The sequence below is a fragment of the Aythya marila genome (assembly GCF_965140915.1).
Source record: "Aythya marila genome assembly, chromosome: 1".
In the NCBI taxonomy this organism is placed as follows: domain Eukaryota; kingdom Metazoa; phylum Chordata; class Aves; order Anseriformes; family Anatidae; genus Aythya; species Aythya marila.
The window spans coordinates 14,983,462-15,005,068 of NC_139042.1; the positions used below are offsets into that span (position 1 = coordinate 14,983,462).

General features: G+C 34.2%; 1 protein-coding gene across 2 annotated transcripts in view; it reads left to right on the top strand.

Moving 5' to 3' along the window:
- Positions 1–21,607, top strand: part of DYNC2H1 (dynein cytoplasmic 2 heavy chain 1) — a 171,613-nt gene that overhangs the window by 12,624 nt on the left and 137,382 nt on the right. Inside the window, exons 16-37 of one of the 2 annotated variants that reach the window (XM_082774619.1) lie at positions 2,003–2,142; positions 2,231–2,459; positions 2,922–3,049; positions 4,235–4,350; positions 5,518–5,645; positions 9,024–9,173; positions 9,893–10,098; positions 10,890–11,045; positions 11,138–11,252; positions 11,580–11,750; positions 11,970–12,352; positions 13,112–13,244; positions 13,333–13,450; positions 13,636–13,748; positions 13,837–13,956; positions 14,927–15,077; positions 15,781–15,983; positions 16,517–16,699; positions 16,885–17,067; positions 17,229–17,452; positions 18,301–18,416; positions 21,307–21,506. In XM_082774619.1, coding sequence (XP_082630745.1) covers positions 2,003–2,142; positions 2,231–2,459; positions 2,922–3,049; positions 4,235–4,350; positions 5,518–5,645; positions 9,024–9,173; positions 9,893–10,098; positions 10,890–11,045; positions 11,138–11,252; positions 11,580–11,750; positions 11,970–12,352; positions 13,112–13,244; positions 13,333–13,450; positions 13,636–13,748; positions 13,837–13,956; positions 14,927–15,077; positions 15,781–15,983; positions 16,517–16,699; positions 16,885–17,067; positions 17,229–17,452; positions 18,301–18,416; positions 21,307–21,506 — 3,666 coding nt within the window. The remainder of the gene's footprint in view (positions 1–2,002; positions 2,143–2,230; positions 2,460–2,921; positions 3,050–4,234; positions 4,351–5,517; positions 5,646–9,023; positions 9,174–9,892; positions 10,099–10,889; positions 11,046–11,137; positions 11,253–11,579; positions 11,751–11,969; positions 12,353–13,111; positions 13,245–13,332; positions 13,451–13,635; positions 13,749–13,836; positions 13,957–14,926; positions 15,078–15,780; positions 15,984–16,516; positions 16,700–16,884; positions 17,068–17,228; positions 17,453–18,300; positions 18,417–21,306; positions 21,507–21,607) is intronic. The other variant, XM_082774620.1, reaches the window with a different exon arrangement.

Here is a 21,607-nt window from a genome sequence, read left to right on the forward strand (position 1 = left end):
ATTAATGAGTTAATAGCTCATTACTCAGGATAATATTTTTTGGTGTCATGCTAGTAATGGGAGAAGAAAAACACTTAGTCAGGTACCAGGGCTTAGGTGAGTAAATGGGAGAACCTTAAGTCATGTATAACAGTTGTATCTGAGCCATCAACATGTGCTGAAATGCAGATATGGGTGCAGCTATCTCCAGGCGGAATAAGATAAATGTATAAAATTTAGAATTAAAATGCATTTCTGACTGAAATAATGAAGATTACTTGTTCATCTATTAACTGCCAATTTTTGATTAAGACTATCATATTATCAAAGTAACTCTGAATGATATTAGTATCACCTACTTTATGTTGATATATCATTAGTCAATTTAATTTTTCCTGGTGCCTTCAACAGTAATGGGTCTGTAATCCTAGGTGGTTGTGGTATCCTTGGTCTTTCTAATACAGATCTGAATCATTTTAATTGTATTTGCTAGTCAAATAAATGCAGTAGTTTCACTGTATTTTTTTAATACAATTTTCCATTTCTCAGATAATATAAGTAAATGGACTTTTATCTGTATGTGTATTTTCCTTCAGTTATTGGTTAGTAATGCTTAGTAATTTGCATTGAAATGTAATTTGTGATTTTTTATCTTGAATCCAAATTATTTTTTAAGAAATTAATACTTTATTTGCTCTTAAATCAGTTTGAAAATGTTTTCAGTATTGCAGAATATGGTATGGCATTTTTATATGGTATATGAAAAATGGAAGTAACCTGTGTTAAATCACTTCTTTTTTTTTAATCCTTGACTAGAACTGATAAAACTGAACCAGGTGTATCCTGCTTCCACCATCCAAAATTACAAGCTATTATTGTCTGTCTATACCTTGCTAATATACTTAACTGTTGCCATCAAGCTGTTAAAATTCTGCATTAGCTGACGAAGTTTTCAGGGCTCTATCTACAGAATATGTAGTAGTATAGGGAGAATAAATGCCTGGATTTATCTATGTAAGAATTATAAGCAGGTTTGTAATAACACTGTAGACACATCATTGGAAGAAAGGAGCTAGAAGAAACTGATTGAATTATCGTTGTACATGATGGCACGTTACTATTTTTGTAGGTTTCTTCCTAACATTGTCCTTGTTGTCATACAGGTGTCAATTTGTTAGAATTTTTCACTTTTATTTAAAACCTGTATTTATAATTGTCTTAAGATTTAATTGAGACAATTTCAAGTTTCCTTTGTTTCTGAAACACTTCTGTTGGAAGAGTTCCATTGGGCAGTCTCAAATTGCTGGACAGACCTTAAATGTATGGCTTCCTTAGCAGCCTTAGTCTGACTCCAAAGCCCTGACTGAAAATTACTGTCCAAATAAATAAGAGAAACTGTTAAATTGAAAGATGTTTCCAATTTCTTTTTTGGCTTGTATTGCCATTTTGAAAATGCTTGGGTGGCTTACCAGTGACCATTTACAGAGTTAAGTGTATGGTACTGCTTTGCACATTCCATAAGAATGTTCAATGTAGCACATTCCAAGGAAATTTTGATTTAAGATAAAAGTCTTGTATTGACTTATTAGTTAATACTTATCTGTGGAAACACACAAGATTTTTTTTTCTGAAATACAGGGTTAGAAGGTAGCTTATATATCACAGGGAAGTAAAAGGTGTGATACATATTTAGATCTCTCATTCAGCCATCCTTGCATCTTATTTCTAGCAGAATTCCATTATTTTAGGGTAATCGTGAAGAATCTTGTAATAGACTAATAAAGTTGGTGAAGTTCTTATCCTGATGTACAGACTATGTACTATCCTGAAGTAGAGACTGCTTTGATAAGGCCTTTCTTTTTTTTTCCTATGTTCATCTGAAATACATTCTGTATCTTCTTAATAGTCAAACACAATATTGCTTTGCATTTTACTACGATCACTATCTTCAATCTCAGTTTCACTTAATTACAGTTTGAGGAGAAAGATTACATAAAATAACAAAATAAATGTTATATTTTAGGGTTTCAAATCATGTGATATGAAAGCTTGGAGACAACACTGGAATCATCAGCTTTACAAAGCTCTGGAGCATCAGTATCAGATGGGCTTAGAAGCACTTAATGAGAATTTACCAGAAATAAATATAGATCTAATATTCAAGTAAGATTTTTTTTTCCTAAAAATAAAATATTCTGGCTCAAATTGTATTCAAGTATTTATTTTTTGTATTATTTGTTCCACTATTCAGGCAAGGCCGGTTGCAGTTCAGACCTCCTTTTGAAGAAGTACGAGCTAGATATTACAGAGAAATGAAGAGATTCATCTCCATTCCAAATCAGTTTAGGGGAGTAAGTGAAACAGAGGAAGAGTCTATCTTCACAGTTATGACTGAAAGAAATGCAAATGGATTTCTGACTGCTTTTAGTAAAGCAGAGGATTTGTTCAGAAAGCTGGCAGAAGTTTCTAATCAATTCAAGGTATTTTCAGTATTGGACCCATACTTTTTCCTGTAGATTTTTATCTTGTTAGGCTTCAGACATTGTAGAAGTAACTGAGCAATGAAACCTGTGCATTATTGTCCTTTTCTGCATGGTATGTAAGCAAAAGTTTATTAATTCTATCCATATTAAGCCAACTACTCAAGCACATGCCTAGCTTGAAGCATGCATACAGTTCCTATTGAAATCTCTGTATTACAGCAGTCTTATTACCCTTGCTAAAAATATGTTTTGGTCTTCCTTAAATGAGTGGATACATCAAACCATTCTGTACCTCCTGGATTTTGTATTAAGTGAATCTGTAGGTAATTGAAGGAGCATAATGGTTAAAGAAAATGCAGCTTGAAAACATTATTAAAATATTTTAATATTATTGAGAAACAGAGTTTTTTAATCTACTAATTATTTCTTTTCCATGAAATATAAAACAATGTTGAAAAGGAATGGATTGTAATTGGGCAAGTAGATATGGAATCTCTGGTGATGACGCATCTTTCTAGCAAACAAGACTGGGAAAAAAACTTCAAAGCATTAAAAGTGAGAGGCAAAGAAGCAGAACGGCTTCCAAGGTATAGTGCAACTGTGTTCCTGTGTTTCAATAATAGATTCCATCAGATAATAAAGGTAATAATAAAATAGAAATACTCTTTTTATGTAGAGATACAAACAGAATTTCAAATGTTTTTTAAATTCAGTCATACTTTTTAAAGGTTTAGATTTTTGTTTTTTGGTTTTATTTTTAGACACTTACTCCCTTTTATCCATGGAGCCCTCTCAAAAAGCTTTTAATGACTTCCTTTGGTATGACAGGAACCTCCCTCTAAATTCAGGGCTGGTTCTGAGGTACTGCAAAACAGGGATATTTTAACAATTCTTTAAGCTAAGTCATGTGTACCTATAGTATATGTGGCCATTGGAAACTGACTTAGCAGATGTTTATACATTACATAATTAATGTATTTAAGCACTTGATTAAATCCTGCAAGTAAGGTAGGCTAGTTTAGGCTTTTATTCTTACATGCATTCACACAGGATTCTGTGTGCTGCATGGTTAGTGTTATCAAACGATACTGGAGGGAAGCAAGTTCAGAGCAAGTAGTCATGTTTCATGCAGGTGGATGTTCTGGTGGAACTTGCTGGCTAAATTATATTCACAGTAGTAAACATTTCCACACATTTGAGGATAGACAGGGTGAATAGAAGAGAAATCAGGTGATGGATCTTATAGCCAGAAGGCACACATGGCTACACAGTGGCATGAGACAAAAAATAATTGGTGTTGAGGCAGGATACTCAGGAAAGTATAAAGTAAGGTACACTTACACTTTGATAGTGTCCTTTAGTCTTCTGCTTTTTCCTTTTCCTTTTCCTTTTCCTTTTCCTTTTCCTTTTCCTTTTCCTTTTCCTTTTCCTTTTCCTTTTCCGGTATAAAAATAGCCCTTTTGAATTTAGTGACATTAATTATATAAAATCAAGTGATTTTCTAACTATTTGGAAGACTGAAGCATTAGACCTTAGTCTCTGTAAAATTGGGTGTATATGCCTAACGGTTAATATGCCTTTCAGTATTATGAGTAACACAATTATTTGTCCAATAAGCTGCAACTTCTACTTGTAGAATTATGTGGGATTTTTTTTCTCATTAGGCTGTAAAATCAGGGTAAGCTGTAGACATGCATTGATATTAGAGCTGTTGAGACATATATATATATACTTCTGAACATTTGCTACTTTTTAAATCTTTTGTCTTGAAGCACCATCAAGATAGATTGTTTAACTGTTAATTGCAACCCTGTGAAAACTGCAATTGATGATTTTATCCAGAAGTTCTACGATGTTCTTGTCATTTCTTTGAGAAAATCTATACAAGGTAAATAACTTCGATGAATAGTAGTTGTTTTTAATTTCTGATGTGGGCATTAGTGTTACTGTATTTATTAAATACTTCTTATTTTAGAAATATTTTATTCTTGAACATAGTGAATTGCAGAAATCACAGTGGAATAAAAATAATCTCTCAATAATTTTTCACTACATGCCTAATCTCAGACCCTTTGGTATCCATATGCATCTATTCCATTCGCTTGTTTTGACAGCATCTGTTCCAGATGTTAACAGAATAAACAGGATACATATGGATATTCTTTTGATTGTTTCTTTTATGTGGAGAATAATTTCTTAGTTGTTTGAATTTAATTGAAGTAAGCACCGCAAAATGTTGCATTCAAAAATAACATTTGTTTTTTCTTTTAAAAATTTAAATACCTCACCAGGAGTCTTAAATAACCTAGGCTTATTCTGTAAAATTACTTGTCAGTTAGATTATCAAAATGCAGAGTATCAAAGAGTGCAAAATATTTCCCCATTTTTTTGTGGTCTGGGTACAGATGATGAGCAATACCAGTGTTTTATGCTTTCAATGTACCAGTCAGCACAGGAAACTTAGAACAGGGGTCATGCAGAGAGTGAATTAGTTCCGTAGCCTAGAAGTTGAATTGTTTCCTGGAAGATGCATTATTTCCTGCAATTGTGCATTTCCTTGCTAGGTGCTGTGCCTTTGCTGTTAGGAAAATGCAATGTTATAGCTCAGTCAGGCTTTTGTTTGTGAATCTTTTCACTGTTTAATGCAAGGTGCTTTATTTAGTTAATTTCTTTTAAAACAAACCAAAACTCCCAAATCAAAAACAATTTTCACGTGTTTTTCTCTTTTTGCCATGAAAAGACATGCATATTTTGAAAGTGTACAAATAAATGCACTGGGTCTTAATGTTTAATTCTCAGAAGAGACTGATACTTACATTATAAATCATACTCTGAAAGTAGTGGATTAAATTTAAAAATCTATGTGTAAGCACAAACATGCAATCTTTGTTGAAGCAGCATGTAATATTGGGGTCAGCAATTTTTAAAATTAATACCTTGTGTGCAATATCATAAATTATGATAGTGTTGTATCACAGTACATTTGTCTGACTGATATTTATTACTACAAGTATTTTTTACATAATAACTTCATGTTCCACCTTTCTTTATATAGCTCACCTACACGATGTTTCTTCATTTCTTACTGATGCCATGGAAACCCTAGTGGTTAGACCTCAGACTGTAGAGGAAATATCAGAAGACAACTTAAAATATTTAAAGCTACATGAACAAAAAGGAGGGGTAAGATCCTATTTTATCATATCCAATACAAAAACTACCAAAAAATGTAGTTGGTGTCTGGTCTGGAAACTTATATTTAATATAACTAGTTTAGAACATGCAGTGGCATTATAGGGTCAGGGCGGTGGTCCATATAGCACAGTATTTTGTCTGGGGCAATAGAATAAAGTGACTATGTAGGGAAAAAATACAAAATCAGGACAGTGTATATGATGCATTCCCAGACTTCTAGCCCTTAACCAGAGTGTTTTAGAGCTTTATGTGGTTCCTCTCTGTATAGTAACACTCAGGATTTCTCTTCCACAGCCTTACCTAGTCTCCTCTTGATAGCAAACGCACCCTTTACATCCAAAATATCCCCTGAAAAAGTGTAGGTTGGTCACCCTAATACATGACACCTCCTTTTATTATTATTTTTTTTTCACCTGACATCTGTTAACTTCATACCATTCATGTCTTACATTAGAAGAGATGCGGAGCAATGATTCCATATTCTTACTTTTCAGGACACACAATAGTATTGTTCTTTGTTGTATACTGTATTAGCCATCTGTTATCTAGATGGAAGAGTTTTAGTTTATCTCATCTTAAACATAAGCATATTCATAGCTTTGATCATCCTTGTTACTCTTTGGTATGCCTTTCCCAGTTTTGCCATAATATTTTTGTGTGGCACCAGAAGAGTTTTGCACAGCTTGTAAGATGCAGACAACCATAGATTTATATGATGATATAACAATATTATATCTTTTATTCTTTTTTTTTTTTTTGTTCCTTACTGACTCCTAAAATTTGATTTACTTCCTACTGATCAGAGTAAGCTGGTGTTTTTTAAAACTGCCTGTCATAGACCGAAGATATCAATCTTGCACAGGCGTTAACTCAGAACACAACTTGTCTATGTGAAATTAGGATTGCTTTTTCATATATGTATCACTTCATGATATTGTCACTGATATTGTCAGTCACTATTTCTTCTAAGATCATTTTCCTGTTCTTCACGTGTACTGGTTTAATGCCTTGAATAACACAGTTGTCATCAATAAACATTATAATTTTACTAATGTGTCTTTTTTCAACTCATAAACACTTGGAGCAGTCCAACACTGGACAATTTTTTTCAATCACAGGAACTACCCATTTCCTCCCATCTCTGCTTTCTATCTTTTACCCAATTATTTACCTGTGGGTGGACCTTTTCTCTCATGTTGAGATTAATGTGTTTCCTTAAATGCCTTTGGAGAGGGATTGTGTTACCAGATTTTTGGAAATCCAATATGATTTTAATCTCCTTTATCCATACCCTTACTGATGCCTTTAAAAAACTCTTGTAGAATTCCACAATTTTGCCATATTTGCACTTCCCAACTGGACAATGTATGTCCGTAATAGAATTCAGTTCTAAATTAATGCATCTTGAATGTGGGTGTCTCTGTGCTTGTGGTCATAGTGCATGCACATAATGCACATCGTGGAACCCTGGTTTAGTTGTCCACAGGTACATTTTTAAGAGTTACTTGAGATGTGTATTCAATATCTGCGCTAGACTGGCTGACATAACAGAAGAGCACTTGGAGGCTTTACCTTTCTATAGTTAGAGCTGGAGGCCACGCAGGTGTTCTTGGGTATCTCAAATGGCCCTAAATGTGTATATGCGAAACTGAATCAAGTCCCTGGCAAATGCAGCCAATCCATTTGTAGAGAGCAATCCATTTCACCTTAAAATAGACACCTTGTGGTTGATTTCCCAAATTGATTTATTAGCGCCATTAAGAGCAGTTGTTCAGACATACATGTAGGTGCCTACTGTTTTGAGGATGTCCTGGCATATCTGAGGGTTCCATACGTGGCTGGGAGACATATGGAATACCCATAACTGTTGTGGCAGCAACTTTAAAGCAGATGGGATAGAGTAGGGAATCTCAGGTAGTGCTGCCAACCTCTGTCATTAAATGAGGCAGTCTTGATTTCAATGATCTTCATTAGCAATAATGAGATTTTTATGCCTACTTAACTAGTCCATATACTGACATATAATTTTAGCCCAATCTTTATCTTGGATGCAGTTTGACCTTTTGGATGTTACTTAACTCAGTGAAGTCTGCGTTAAGTTGAGTGTAAGTATTTTGATTTTATAGCAGCTCTCAGGGAGAACTGTTGGATATTGAAGAGAATTAATTTTCTGTAATTTATGAAACAGTATTGACCCTTAGCATTAGGGCCTGTTGTCACCACTTAATTTTTAACGGAAAGCAGTTATAACAGGACATTTTGGAAAATATATAAAAAACTATGCATTCCATTTAATTTTCTTCCAACTTTTAAAAGTTTAATTTTTGTTCTTTAAATTTGGTTGGCTCGTATCATGTGGAAAAAGAATTGATTTTTTATTTTCTATTATCAGAGAAAAAAAAATCCCTCTTTTATATGAAGATAGTATCTGTTTATTCAAAGTGTCTCCATTCTAGCTTTTTGTTCTTCCAAATTGTTGTAGGTTAACTTTGGTAGGCAGCTAAACAACACACAATCCACTCACTGTTCGTTTACTTCTCCCCCAACCCACTGGGATGAGGAAAGAGGAAAGGAGGAGTAAAAATAAGAAAACACGTGGATTGAAATCAAAACAGTTAATAAAGGAAAAGTGGAAGCAGAAAGAAAGAAGTGATGCAAAGGCAATCACTCACCACCTCTCTTGGGTAGAGCAGTGCCCAACCAGTTCCCATATAAAAGATAACTAACCTCCCTAACTTCCCAGCTGCCCTCTTACTGCTGAGCAGGATGTTATATGGTATGGAATATTATTGGTTTAGTTTGTGTTGTCTGCCTGCTTGTGTCCCTTCTCAACCACCTTGTGTACACCCCAAATACATTCACTGGGGAGGCAGAGTTAGAACGAGAAAATGCCTTGATGCTGTTCAAACACTGTTCAGCAACAGATGAAACATTAGCTTGTTAAGTGTATTGTTTTGCTCACAAATCTAAACCATAGCACCATACAGCTGCCATGGCAAAAATTAACTCCTCAGCCAGACCCAGTACATGTATATATTTACTGAATTTCTGTTGCTCTGATACTGCTCTTGAATCTGGTTGATAGGATATCTGCAAAAAAATAAACAGCATTTATCTGTTTCATGGTAAGCACTTACTTCTGTGTATCACGTCTCAGGATCAAGATTTTCTTTAAATACATTGGATACCATTTTCCTAGTGCTTTACTGTTATTATATAAACAGTATTAAAAATCAGATGCATTTAGACAAATAATCTGGGTGTACACAATCCATGATTCTTATGTTTTTATTCATTGTTTGGCTAAGCAGATTTTACTGAATTTTTATGTGTACACCTATGTATTTTTAATCCATTTGAATTTAGGTTTTTCTCCTGTTTCAAGAAGCTGAAGATAAAAACAAACTTTTGCGAACTGTGGCTGGGGCAGGTTTGGACACCATCAGTAACCTGAGAGCTACATGGGATAAATTTGAATTAATGATGGAAAGCCACCAGCTTATGATAACAGAGCAGGTAACAATGAAAGTTTAGTATTTTATGTAAAAATGCTGAACTTAGAGTAAATAAGTTTGGAGAAATACTTTTTCTTGAATTATATAAAATCCATAAATATTCTCAGTTCAGTGTTTACACCAACATTAATGATTTGGGTGTCAGCCTTTATGGGAAGAATACTGTTTAAACAATAGCTATGTGAAATTTCTATAGAACCGATGCAAAAGTGAATGTTACTCTGTCCTTTTGTCTCAAAGAGCTACCTAAAGACAGAGATGGCTTAGTGAATGCAATGGTTAACTGAAGAAAACAGAATAACAGTTAAAAACTAACATCTATTATTTAATCATGCTTTTAGTACTGATGTTAGGTGTTTTTTTATTTTATTTTTACTTTTATTCCCACAACTTGGATAAACTGTGTGCAGCCCTGTAAGTGCCAGTCCATTGGCATACCACTGAACTCATTTGTTGTATTACTGAAGATACCAATATGTGATAGAAATACAGCAGTTTTTGTGTGCTCAGGCTAAATAGGCAGTATAGGCCAAATACATAGTTCTTAAATACCAGCATAAAAAGTACCACTTTTTTGAAACAAAACCAGAAGAATAAAGCTGACCTATTTCTTAGAGTATTAAAAAGAAATTGAAACAATGCGATTACTTTGATTTTGATTGGATACTTCATGTAGTTCAGACCCATTGAAGGAATTAAATTTTAACACTTGCTTTACAGATTGAAATTATGAAGGGAAATGTGATGTCACATATTAATATATACCTCCAAGATCTGGAAAAATTTAAAGCTCGTTGGGATCAACTAAAGCCAAATGATGATGTCATTGAAACAGGTGATCATGATACACTTGAGAAAAGTGCTCAGATCATAAAGGAAAAAAAGAAAGAATTTGATGAACTTGAAACCACAAAGGAAAAACTCATGTATGTTTACTTCCCTGTATATGCTATTTATTAACGTGTGGATCTTTTGCAGTAATTGTATCTCAGAAAATATTATCTAAATTTTGTCACAACAAATGATATAGGTAATTGATTTTTTTTTTTCTTATTACATGTTTTTGTTCTTTTTCTCTAGGGTTCTGTTTGTTTGTTATATAACAGGAATTTCTTGAGCTGAAGTTTTTTTGTTTTTTTTTTTTTTGAAATGAAAAAATTGAGAAGTGTAGTAGGCTTCCAGTTAAAGGAATGTGTAAAGTAAAGGGTGGATTCTGACTTTTGAACTTCTCACCAAGAGAAGGTTTGCCATATTGGTCCAAGAAGGGGGAGTTATTGCTTCAGTCCACTTATAACTTCAGTGGGCTAGAGCCCACCTGTCTCATTTCTTAAGCAAGTGTCTTAACCACTAGACTGTTGTGCAAAAGGAAAGATTTTTTCCTCTGAGTGCCTACTTTTCAGTAAGTTCATCATTGGATATCCTGAGTGGACAAAGTTTTCTATTTCAGTTCTTAGCTTGGTATTTAAATATGTAGAAAATAAAATTAGCATGTTCTTTCTACCTAAAAGGAAGAAACAATCCATTCAAACTCATTTTATTTTAACCTTTTTGTGGGGGACACAAAGTAATTCATTTCATAAATAAAGAAATGAAATTTTATGGAAAATAATTGTGAATATATAAAAGGTTGCTGTGTAAGAAGGTTATCCCTATTATTGCTTTATAAACATGTATAATGGAATAACATAGTGTATGTTGCAATTATTTTTTTATTCAGTGAAGAATGCCATCATTTTAAATTGGAAGAGCCTGACTTCTCATTGTCAAATGTTGTATGTCAGGATATTAAGAGTTGTGCAGGAATCTGGGCTTTGTATGAGGAGTTTTATCAAGGTTTGGATGAGAAAGCCAAAGAAGACTGGATAACTTTTAGGTATAATCTTGCTACTTTATTTTTCATGGACGCTTATGTGTGGTTATAATGCTGTGTTATTATGACTGTTTCTGTATTTGATTTTAATGCAGGAGTAAAACATACCTATTTGAAGAATTTTTGTTTAACTGGAATGAAAAAATTAGGAAGATGGAAGAACATACTGTAATGACAGTAAAGCTGCAAAAAGAAGTGGACAGATATAAGGTAAGATGCTAGCTATAAAAAAGTATATAAAAAAGTAATAAAAATATTCTTGTATTATTGGGTAGCATACTTCATCGTGTTGCTCATTAAAAGCTTTAAACTTAGAGGTTTGAATTAGATAAAAAATAAATTCTTTACTATGAGGATTACAATTTACATGAGCACACATTTTACAGTGAGTTTTCTTGAGCAAATTCATAAAAATTAAACCTAGGAATTGGAAGGGTAAAAAAGAAGTGCTTTAGTTGAAGAATGGTTACTGAATGAGAATAAAATTAACAATTTGCATAAACACAAGACAGATTTACATATGATTTTTTCCCATAGATGATAATTCCAATCCTAAAATACATTAGAGGAGAGCATCTTTCTCCAGACCATTGGCTGGATCTCTTTCGCATTTTGGGTCTTCCACGAGGTACTACACTTGAGGGGTTGCTGTTTGGAGATCTGCTTAAAGTGACTGATGCCATTATAGAAAAAGCAATGGAACTTAAGGTAGGAATAATGACGTGTAAAGGTGCTGTATTTTTAATTTAAATTTTATCTAGTGGTCTTTTGTAAATGCAACAGCATCTTTTCATGGAATATCTTGTTCTGTATGCATATTTATATTTTTCTCTTATTGTAGAAATAGAATTTATCCTTTATTTTTGAATGACAAGTTTATTGCAAGCTCTGTAGTTTAAAATTAAATGTATTTGTGCTTATAAATAGGATTTGAATTGTCGGGCACAAGGAGAAGTTACAATCAGAGAAGCATTACGTGAACTTGAACTCTGGGGAGTTGGAGCTGTCTTTACGTTAACAGATTATGAAGATAGCCAAGGCAAGACTATCAGGCTTATTAAGGACTGGAAAGACATAGTCAACCAAGTTGGAGATCATCGCTGTCTTTTACAGTCCCTCAAGGATTCTCCATATTATAAAGGTTTTGAAGATAAAGTGTCCATCTGGGAGAAAAAAATGGCTGATTTGGATGAGTTTTTGCAGAATTTAAACCTAATTCAGAGGAAATGGGTGTATTTAGAACCCATATTTGGTCGTGGAGCTCTACCCAAAGAACAGGCTCGTTTTAACAGAGTTGATGAAGACTTTAGGTTAGTCATATGCAATGCAGCTCATTTTCTACAGTATCTTTTGCACTATGCAGGCTACAGTGTTCTTCATGGTGAAAATATAAGGAACATCTGTAATATATATGGCGAAGAAATTCAGGGACAAATTCAGGAGGTATAGATGCATGACAGTGCGTAAGTCTGAACAGAAGGGGTAAGACAGATTTTGTTTAGTGGAGTATAGGTTTCACATATAAGGGAATTGCGTGAAACATCAAAGATCTTGAACAAGGCATGCAAACAAAAGATTAGCCTTGTGAAATGAAGCAGAAGTGATGTAAATTGTTTTTCAAGAATCATTTCTTGCTGAAAATAAATGCTTTCTTTATTTGCTAAGAAAGTACACAGATGGGCGAAATAGGTGAAACAGAAAGCTTATTTGTTCTGAACAACTCGTGAAGATAAGTAAGGAAGAGATTTTAGAAATGTAAAAAGATATGTACCATTACCTGTTCTGAGTTAAAATGACTTCATAGAACGAGATAAAAGTCAAACATTTAATTTTCTTGGTTTTGGATGGAGATATTTTAACAAAAAACAGTTGTTTACATTGATGTAAATTCTGAAGTGTTTCATAATAGATGGTGAAAACTGAAAGTTATGTGTCAGATATTTGTACAGCTTACCTTTGTTTTAATTTTTATTAAATAATTCTGTGCATACTCTATTCAGATTAAAACTGAATGTAAAACTGGTAGTTTTATGAATTAATCTTTTTATTTTTCTTTTTTTTCTGTCAAGATCTGTTATGTCAGATATCAAAAGGGATAATAGAATAATATCACTGAATGCCCGGACAGGATTAAGAAGTACCTTAATCGCCCTGCTTGACCAGCTTCAGAGGTGTCAGAGATCTTTGAATGAGTTTTTGGAGGTAAAGCTCACATTAATAAAGTTTTCTGCAAAGAAAGTAAGTTTGAATTTAAATCAACAGCAACAAAAAATCTTTTGTTTTTATACAGGAAAAGCGCTCAGCTTTTCCAAGATTCTACTTCATTGGAGATGATGATTTATTAGAAATTTTAGGACAATCCACGAATCCTTCGGTTATCCAGTCTCATCTCAAGAAACTTTTTGCTGGTAATGCAATTACTCTTCATTTGTGAAATGCACTTATTTAGAAATAAGTTTCTTCAAAAAACTATAAGTTTCTTCAAAACTAATCTCTTGCAGTTTTTTTTCCCCCTTTCTGCTATTAGACATTAAGGAATTAATGTTTAAGACCTTAATGATATATGACTTCATTGCCATTTTCTAATTAATAGGCATTAATAGTGTGAGCTTTGATGAAGAATTTAAACACATAGTTGCCATGAAGTCAGTAGAAGGAGAAACTGTGCCACTTAGAAATAAAGTTCTTCTGTCAAGTGATGTGGAGGTAAGAAAATTTGATCCAGGTATATTTCCAGGAATCTTTGAGAAGTTAATTTGTTATGTAACTAGAGCTTTCTTTATCTTTTTCTCAGGTGTGGCTAAATGGTTTGGCTTTGGAGATGAAGGAGACCCTAAAAAAAATGTTACTTGACTGTATTGATGCTGGAAAAAAATCACAAAGTTCAATTGATCCATCGCTCTTTCCTTCCCAGGTAGTAGATGATCCAATGGCACCATTGTGTAGTCTTAGATATGCCAAATAAGTTATTTTTGAAGGCTTATAAGGAAGTATACATATGGATTTGGAGGAAAACTCAAAAAAATACCAAATTCTATTTATTCATATAGAGAAATTCTTTAAAATATTCCTTCTTACAATTCTTCTGTAAACATTTGAAATTCTGAAGTCCTTTACATGGCACTTGATTTAACATCCAATTTATTAAATTTTATGTAAATCTTGATCATAGTTAGATGTGGAGCTGCTAAGATGTTGTAATGTTAAAAAGAAACCACTTTTTGAGTGTAAGTATAGTATAGTTTCTAAATATTACCCGTATAAACAAAAGTAGTCATGAAAATGGACTTGTTTTATGCACTTTGGACCAGCAGCACATGTAACTTAGTTACTGTTACAAATCTTCCAACTGATATAATTGGTGGAATTTTGTGATACAGTTCTTTCTAGTTCCAAGTTTGACTGAATCTTTATAGCTCTTACAGTGTTTTTCCAGTGAACTTAAAGTACTTGAAACATAAGTGGTGTGTAGAAACCAGAAGACAAAATAGTTGTGTTAGCTGGTCAGTAATACAGGAAGTCAGAGGTGCTCCTGAGCCTGTTGACTGTGGCCTCAGTGTGCCTAAAAAGTGTTAGTTTCTGTATTGCACATCAGTTGTTGGGAATTGAAGCTTTTGACAGTTTTGGTGCTATGTGTTGTACAACAGCTAAGGAACTTGCTACATTATATTACATTGCAAGTTTTTGCTAAATTCTGTCAAGTTTTTAAAGGTGGCTGTATTTGTTCTTAAGAACATAGCAAATGTATCACTTCATTTAAAAATGTGGTAAAATACTTCAAACATTGATAATATTTTTATAATAAGCAATAATAAGTGAACTGAAACACTTTTTTCCTTTTTCTTCTGTATTATAAAATATAATTTGAACTTTTTCTTCGAAAGATTCTTTCCTTGGCGGAGCAAATTCAATTCACTGAAGATGTTGAAAGTGCTATCAAAGACCACAATCTACAACAATTAGAGTTAGAACTCATGGCTAAACTGGAACATTATACTAGCATTGATACTAGTATGGAAGATAGTGGCAATACAGGTACAAAAATGATCTCTAATATATAATACCTGATAATGGCTTTATAGTTCATTAGCATTTAGCATCCTGTTTATTTAAACAGGAAATTACAAGTTACCCATCTATTTTTGCCAAGATTAATGTATTTAATATTTCAGCAAACAATGGATTTTCATTTAGATGAAAAACTATCTTGGAGCTTTTTCATATTTGCTAACGTAGTTAATTTATATAATAAAAATGAATATATATATATCAGCTAAATAGAAAAATTAATATATCTGTTTATACAGAGAGTGCTCCTTCTCTCCTTTCTGCAATCCTACTCTTCTGAGGTGAAGGCTCAAATGCATCAGTTTTCAGAGCCTCAGCATATCACTTAACAGATTGTGCTCACTCGTTACTAAAGAGGACATAGCTGAAAACACTTCTGGAATAAACTGCTTTCTGGAAAAGCTTCTATCTCTGTTGAGCATAGAGGCAGACAAAAATCATGTGGATTAGGATAGTCACCTGTCTATCAAGTGAAGTCATATGATGATTCTCTTCTTCTGTCAGGATCTCATTTTATGCTGATAAATAATCTTTCTATGTATAATTGAAACAAGATCTGAATAAAATCAGTTGGTAATAGAAAGCAGCCCAATGCACTTGAGAATGCCTAATGTATCTTCCTTAGTACACTGTTATGATTTTTTTTTCCTTTTTTTGTGGTTGTTGGCAGAATCGGGGATCCTTGAGCTCAAGCTGAAAGCTTTGATTCTTGATATTATTCATAACATTGATTTGGTGAAGCAGCTAAATCAAGCTCAGGTTCACAGTGCTGAAGACTGGGCTTGGAAAAAACAGCTGAGATTTTATATGAAAGACCAAAAATGTTATGTACAGATGGTAGATGCTGAACTCCAATATACTTACGAATATCAGGTGTGGTATTCTTAATTTTTGTTTGGTGGCTTTTAAATAGGTACCACAAACTTTCTCATTTCACACATGCTGCTAGTTGCCTTCCAACTGTTGCCATATTTGTTTCAACTTTGTTGTGTCCATAGTGTCCATTTTTAGCTCTTGATATTGATGGGGTAAATGTAACGGTGGTGTGAAAAGCATCTCCAATACAATATCATGTAAATACTTTCTAATATGCTTGTTACTTTGTTTAAAGTGCAGATACATAGATACATTTGATTTGACCCATTTTTCATCCTCTTTTAAATACACTTTCTGTAATTCTAAAAAAAAAAAAAAAAAGCATAATGCTTTGACATTTTATATAATGTCAGGAGAACTTCAGAGAACTTCATAACTGTGAACAAATGCATATACTTAGAGATAATCTTGGCAACTGTGCTATCTGTTTATCTGTTTTCAAATTATTTTTTTAACAGATGAAATTAATGAAATTACATCTTAACTAATTTCTGTGCTCCAATCCATATATTTTTTTTTTGTTTCTGCAGGGTAATTCCCCAAAACTTGTTTATACACCTTTGACAGATAAATGTTACCTAACTCTTACTCAGGCCATGAAGATGGGCCTTGGAGGAAATCCTTATGGTCCAGCTGGAACTGGAAAGACAGAATCAGTAAAGGCCTTGGGTGGACTTCTTGGAAGACAAGTATTAGTCTTTAATTGTGATGAGGTGAATATAGTCCTGCATGATTTAGTAAATGGATATCTATTCACTTACTTCATAGTACAATATTACATTCTAAAAATAATAATTTGTCAGGTTCCTTTTGACTCTTTTTTTTTAATAGTTGGGAGAACAGTCTTCTATTATTTTTTTGTTATTTAAATTTTAATAGTATTCTTTTTAATTTTAAGGGCATTGATGTGAAGTCAATGGGGCGCATATTTGTGGGTTTAGTGAAGTGTGGAGCCTGGGGCTGTTTTGATGAATTCAATAGACTTGAAGAAGCTGTACTATCTGCAGTATCCATGCAGATTCAGACAATTCAACATGCCTTGAAGAAACATAGTCCTTCATGTGAATTGCTTGGCAAAAAGGTACATCAAAACTTACTTATTGTTTTCTTTTAAAAACAGTCTTTAAGGAACTGGGTCTCTACTAACCTAAAGATGGCTAGCGTAACTAAACATAGTACACCCAACATTTCTCGATGCTTTCTTGTGACAATATACTACTACATTTGCATGTCTAATGCCAGGTTGAAATGGATCATAATTCTGGAATTTTTATCACTATGAATCCTGCTGGAAAAGGTTATGGAGGAAGACAAAAACTGCCTGATAACCTCAAACAACTTTTTAGGCCAGTAGCTATGACTCATCCAGACAACGAACTCATAGCAGAAGTGATTTTATATTCAGAGGGCTTTAAGGATGCTAAAACACTTGGTAGAAAATTAGTGGCTATTTTTAATCTAGCAAGGTAAGCATGTTTTATTTATTTTTTTTTCTTAGCATGTTTGTAGTTCTGTTCCATACTGCTTTTATTTTTGCATCAGTTGTTATGGCTATTTTCCTGAAATGCTGTTTCTTCTCTGTCTAGTATATGCCAAATCATGACTGTAGGGATACAATCTACACATAATTTATTTTAATTTTCTGTAATATTTTATGACTTAGAAATTGTGGAAAGCTATGTGTCAGAAACAAAGCTAGCCATAAAAGTGCAGGTTTGGAATCATATGAACTTTTACTTTCAATACAGTCCTTAAATCTGAGTGGTGTTCCGTGCAAAGCTCTGTAGCTACTACTTTAAAAGACTTTTAGAATAAAAATATTGCAATATATTGGGAATTAAGGTACGAAAATAGCATTTTAAATGGACTTTTAAATAGCATTAAAATCTCAATGCATAAAAATCTCAAGGTGATAAAGTACTGATTCCCTATTGCCCTCATGAAATATGAATATAATCACATGACTGCATGATTAAGTGTTGTGTATTTTGATTATTGAAGTAGTTGAAATGCAAGTGACTATTTGGTTATAAGTATGCACATTAGAGAGAAGAAATTTATAAACTACTGGAGGTTTTAGTTAATGCTGCTAGAGATAATAATACATTAGCTGCTAGATATGCTCTCTCTGAAGATTTTAGGGTAACATTACTTACATGTATATCTCTGAAATGCATTACAGATAGTGCAACAGATATTCATTTATTTTTCTTTTGCCCAAAACCATGTTGTGAGCATAGTAATTGGCCATAAAAGAAAATATTCCAGTGCTGTTGCCTAATGATTGTTACAACATTTATGTTTTTAAATTTAGGGAGCTTCTGACACCACAGCAGCACTATGATTGGGGTTTACGAGCACTGAAGACTGTTCTGAGAGGCTGTGGCAGTCTTCTTCGTCAGCTGAAGAAAAGTGAAGTAAAGCAAGAAAGTAAGATTGACAATGTCAAACTTACAATTATTTAGGATGTTGTACAGATACCACTCTCTATATCTTACTTGATCACTGAAGTTTTGAGAAGTCATGGCTTGGATCTAGAAGGTATTTAGCAAGGAAAAAAACACCTATGAAAGTCTTTCTTTGTCAGGAGATTACAAAAGACTGATGTCATATTCTAGATTGAGCTTTTATTTGAGAAGGATATAGTTAGATAATTTTTTTTTCTGGGATGATTCTAAACAATTCTCAGAAACTATTGTTTTCACTTTGCTTAGGTCAGGAGTGTTGATCCTCTGATGCTGTCGTTATTCATCAGTCATTGGACCATTCTGATTTTATTTGAGGTTAGCTGTAATTGTCACATGGCAAAAAATAAGGATCATATTACTTGGGTGCAGATTGGTAGACAGTAGTAGATACAAGGACAGATAGAAATAGCAGAAAGTATTGGATTAGACTGTAACATTGTATATTTTTTAGATTTTTTGTTATTTATTGTTGTTTGGGTGTTAAATGTGTGGTAATTAAGAATGTAAGGTGGATGAGCATTTTACAGAATCACAGAATCATCTAGGTTGGAAGAGACCTCCAAGATCACCTAGTCCAACCTCTGACCTAACACTAAACCATAGTCCTCCACTAAACCATATCACTAAGCGCTACATCTGAACGTCTTTTAAAGACCTCCAGGGATGGTGACTCAACCACTTCCCCGGGCAGCCCATTCCAATGCCTAACAACATTTTCAGTAAAGAAGTTCTTCCTAATATCAAACCTCCCCTGGTGTAACTGTAGCCTATTCCCCCTTGTCCTGTCACCAGGCACGTGGGAGAACAGACCAACCCCCACCTTGCTACAGCCTCCTTTAAGGTACCTGTAGAGAGCGATAAAGTCGCCCCTGAGCTTCCTCCAGGCTGAACAACCCCAACTTCCTTGGCCACTCCTCATAAGACTTGTTCTCCAGACCTCTCACCAGCTTTGTTGCCCTTCTCTGGACTCGCTCAAGCACCTCGATGTCCTTCTTGTAGCGAGGGGCCCAAAACTGAATACAGTACTCGAGGTGTAGCTTCACCAGAGCTGAGTACAGGGGGACAATCTAGCCCTGCTGGCCACACTGCTTCTTATGCAAGCCAGGATGCTGTTGGCCTTCTTGGCCACCTGAGCACACTGCTGGCTCATATTCAGCCAACTATCCACCATCACTCCCAGGTCCTTCTCCGCCAGGCAACTTTCCAACCACTCATCTCCCAGCCTGTAGCTCTGCTTGGGGTTATTGCGCTCCAGGTGCAGGACCCGGCACTTGGCCTTGTTGAACTTCATACGGTTGGCCTCAGCCCATCAGTCCAGCCTATCCAGATGCTCCTGCAGAGCCTTCCTACCTTCGAGCAGATCAACACACGCACCTAACTTGGTGTAATCTGCAAATTTACTGAGGGTGTTTGTCCAGCCTATACTAGTAGTTTTTAGACAGCTTTGATTTACAAATCTTGCCATGACAACTAGTTTGACAGTGCGTGGTAAACAATTTGTAATTGACTTCAGCTTGGATCTGCTAAAGGATTACCAATGATGTGTTTTAGGATACATTTTTATCAATGTTCCTTTCTATAACTTTTTTCTTAGCTTCATGTTTAGAAATGTGAAATTTCCTGAAATTTGTTTAGTTTAAGTTATAATTTTCAATAATCTCCATGAGAGGCAAATTGGATAGATTTTGTTTATGATATAGACCCAGATTTTTTTTGTTTAATTTCATGTCTTTGCTTCAGAAACTTAAAGTATTTCTGTCAAATGGAATTTCCTTTTTCTTTATGTTTACTTGTGTTGTTCAGCCAGAATCATTTAACATATCAGAATCTTGGCCATGCCCTTAAGCATTGCTTAAATTTTGTACTGCTTGCTTTGCTGTCTTTCCCCAAAATGTTCTGGAGTCTGAGAACTAGTATATTCTTCCAGGATTTGGAAGTTCAAGCTTCTTCATCCTGGACAACATTTTAATTGCAAATATTTCTATAGGCAAATTTTCTAAATACTGTGATAAATAAAAAAATCTTGACATTAAGAACTTAAGAAAATTTGCCTATTTCCAGAACATTTTGGGGAAAGACACAGAGGAAAGGGATATTAGGGAACAGACACTTTCTGTCCCTTGGGTTGAGTTTAGGTTAGAGTGCATTCTTTCTTTAGGGCAATCATGCTTTCAGGAGGGCAGAAACAAAGGGTGACTTTCACCTGTATTTTCTAATCCCACTCTCTACAAAGAGACATTTTACACGAGAAAGTAATTTCATTAGAAAAGCAAAAAACAGAGGTGAGAGCCCTGTGCCTTTCCTGTTATGAAAATTGTTATTTTTCTGGCAGAATAAAGCTTTCTTGTGGCTGTTCTTCTAGTCCCAAAACATTTACATGTCCATGGTACTTCAGATTTGAGAGGAGTTGTGGAGAGTGTTCAGTTCTGGAGTATTTGTAGATAATTAGGATGCACTTGAGAGATGTGACTTCAAACTGCCTCTGGCAGAGGAAGATCTAAAATCCAGGTCCTTCATTTCTTACATGAATCCTTTAACAAGTAGGCTATTGTGCACTGCTGTTTTTAGTGCTGCTTTAATTATTATGCTATTACGTAATATCTAGGCAGTATCATAACCATCTCCTGTCTGCACAGAATGCACTTGTCAGCATATGATACTTATGATGCTTACAGTGTGGCACTCACTCATTTAACTTTCATGTAGAGTGTTACAAAGACTGGATTGTAGTCTCCACTGTGATTTTGCCTTCAGTGTGTTAGCTGTACGGGTTCAGACACTGATATGTTGAAAGCAAACAAACAAACAAAAAGCTGTTTAAATTAATCTGACTTACTTCTTTTTATTTCCAGTTAATGAAAGTCACATGGTGGTTCAAGCTTTGCGGCTTAATACCATGTCAAAGCTTACGTTTGCAGACTGTGCACGATTTGATGCACTGGTTAAAGATGTCTTCCCTGGCATTGACTTCAAAGATGTGGAGTATGTCAAGTTAACTACAACTTTGAAACAAGTCTTTGAAGAAGCACACCTGGAAATTATAAGCACTCAGGTAAACATCGACCACAACAGCAAAACAAAACTAGTTATTCAGAATTAGGACTAATGAGTATTACATTTGTTTCATTTCTTTCTACTTTTGAATGAAATCTT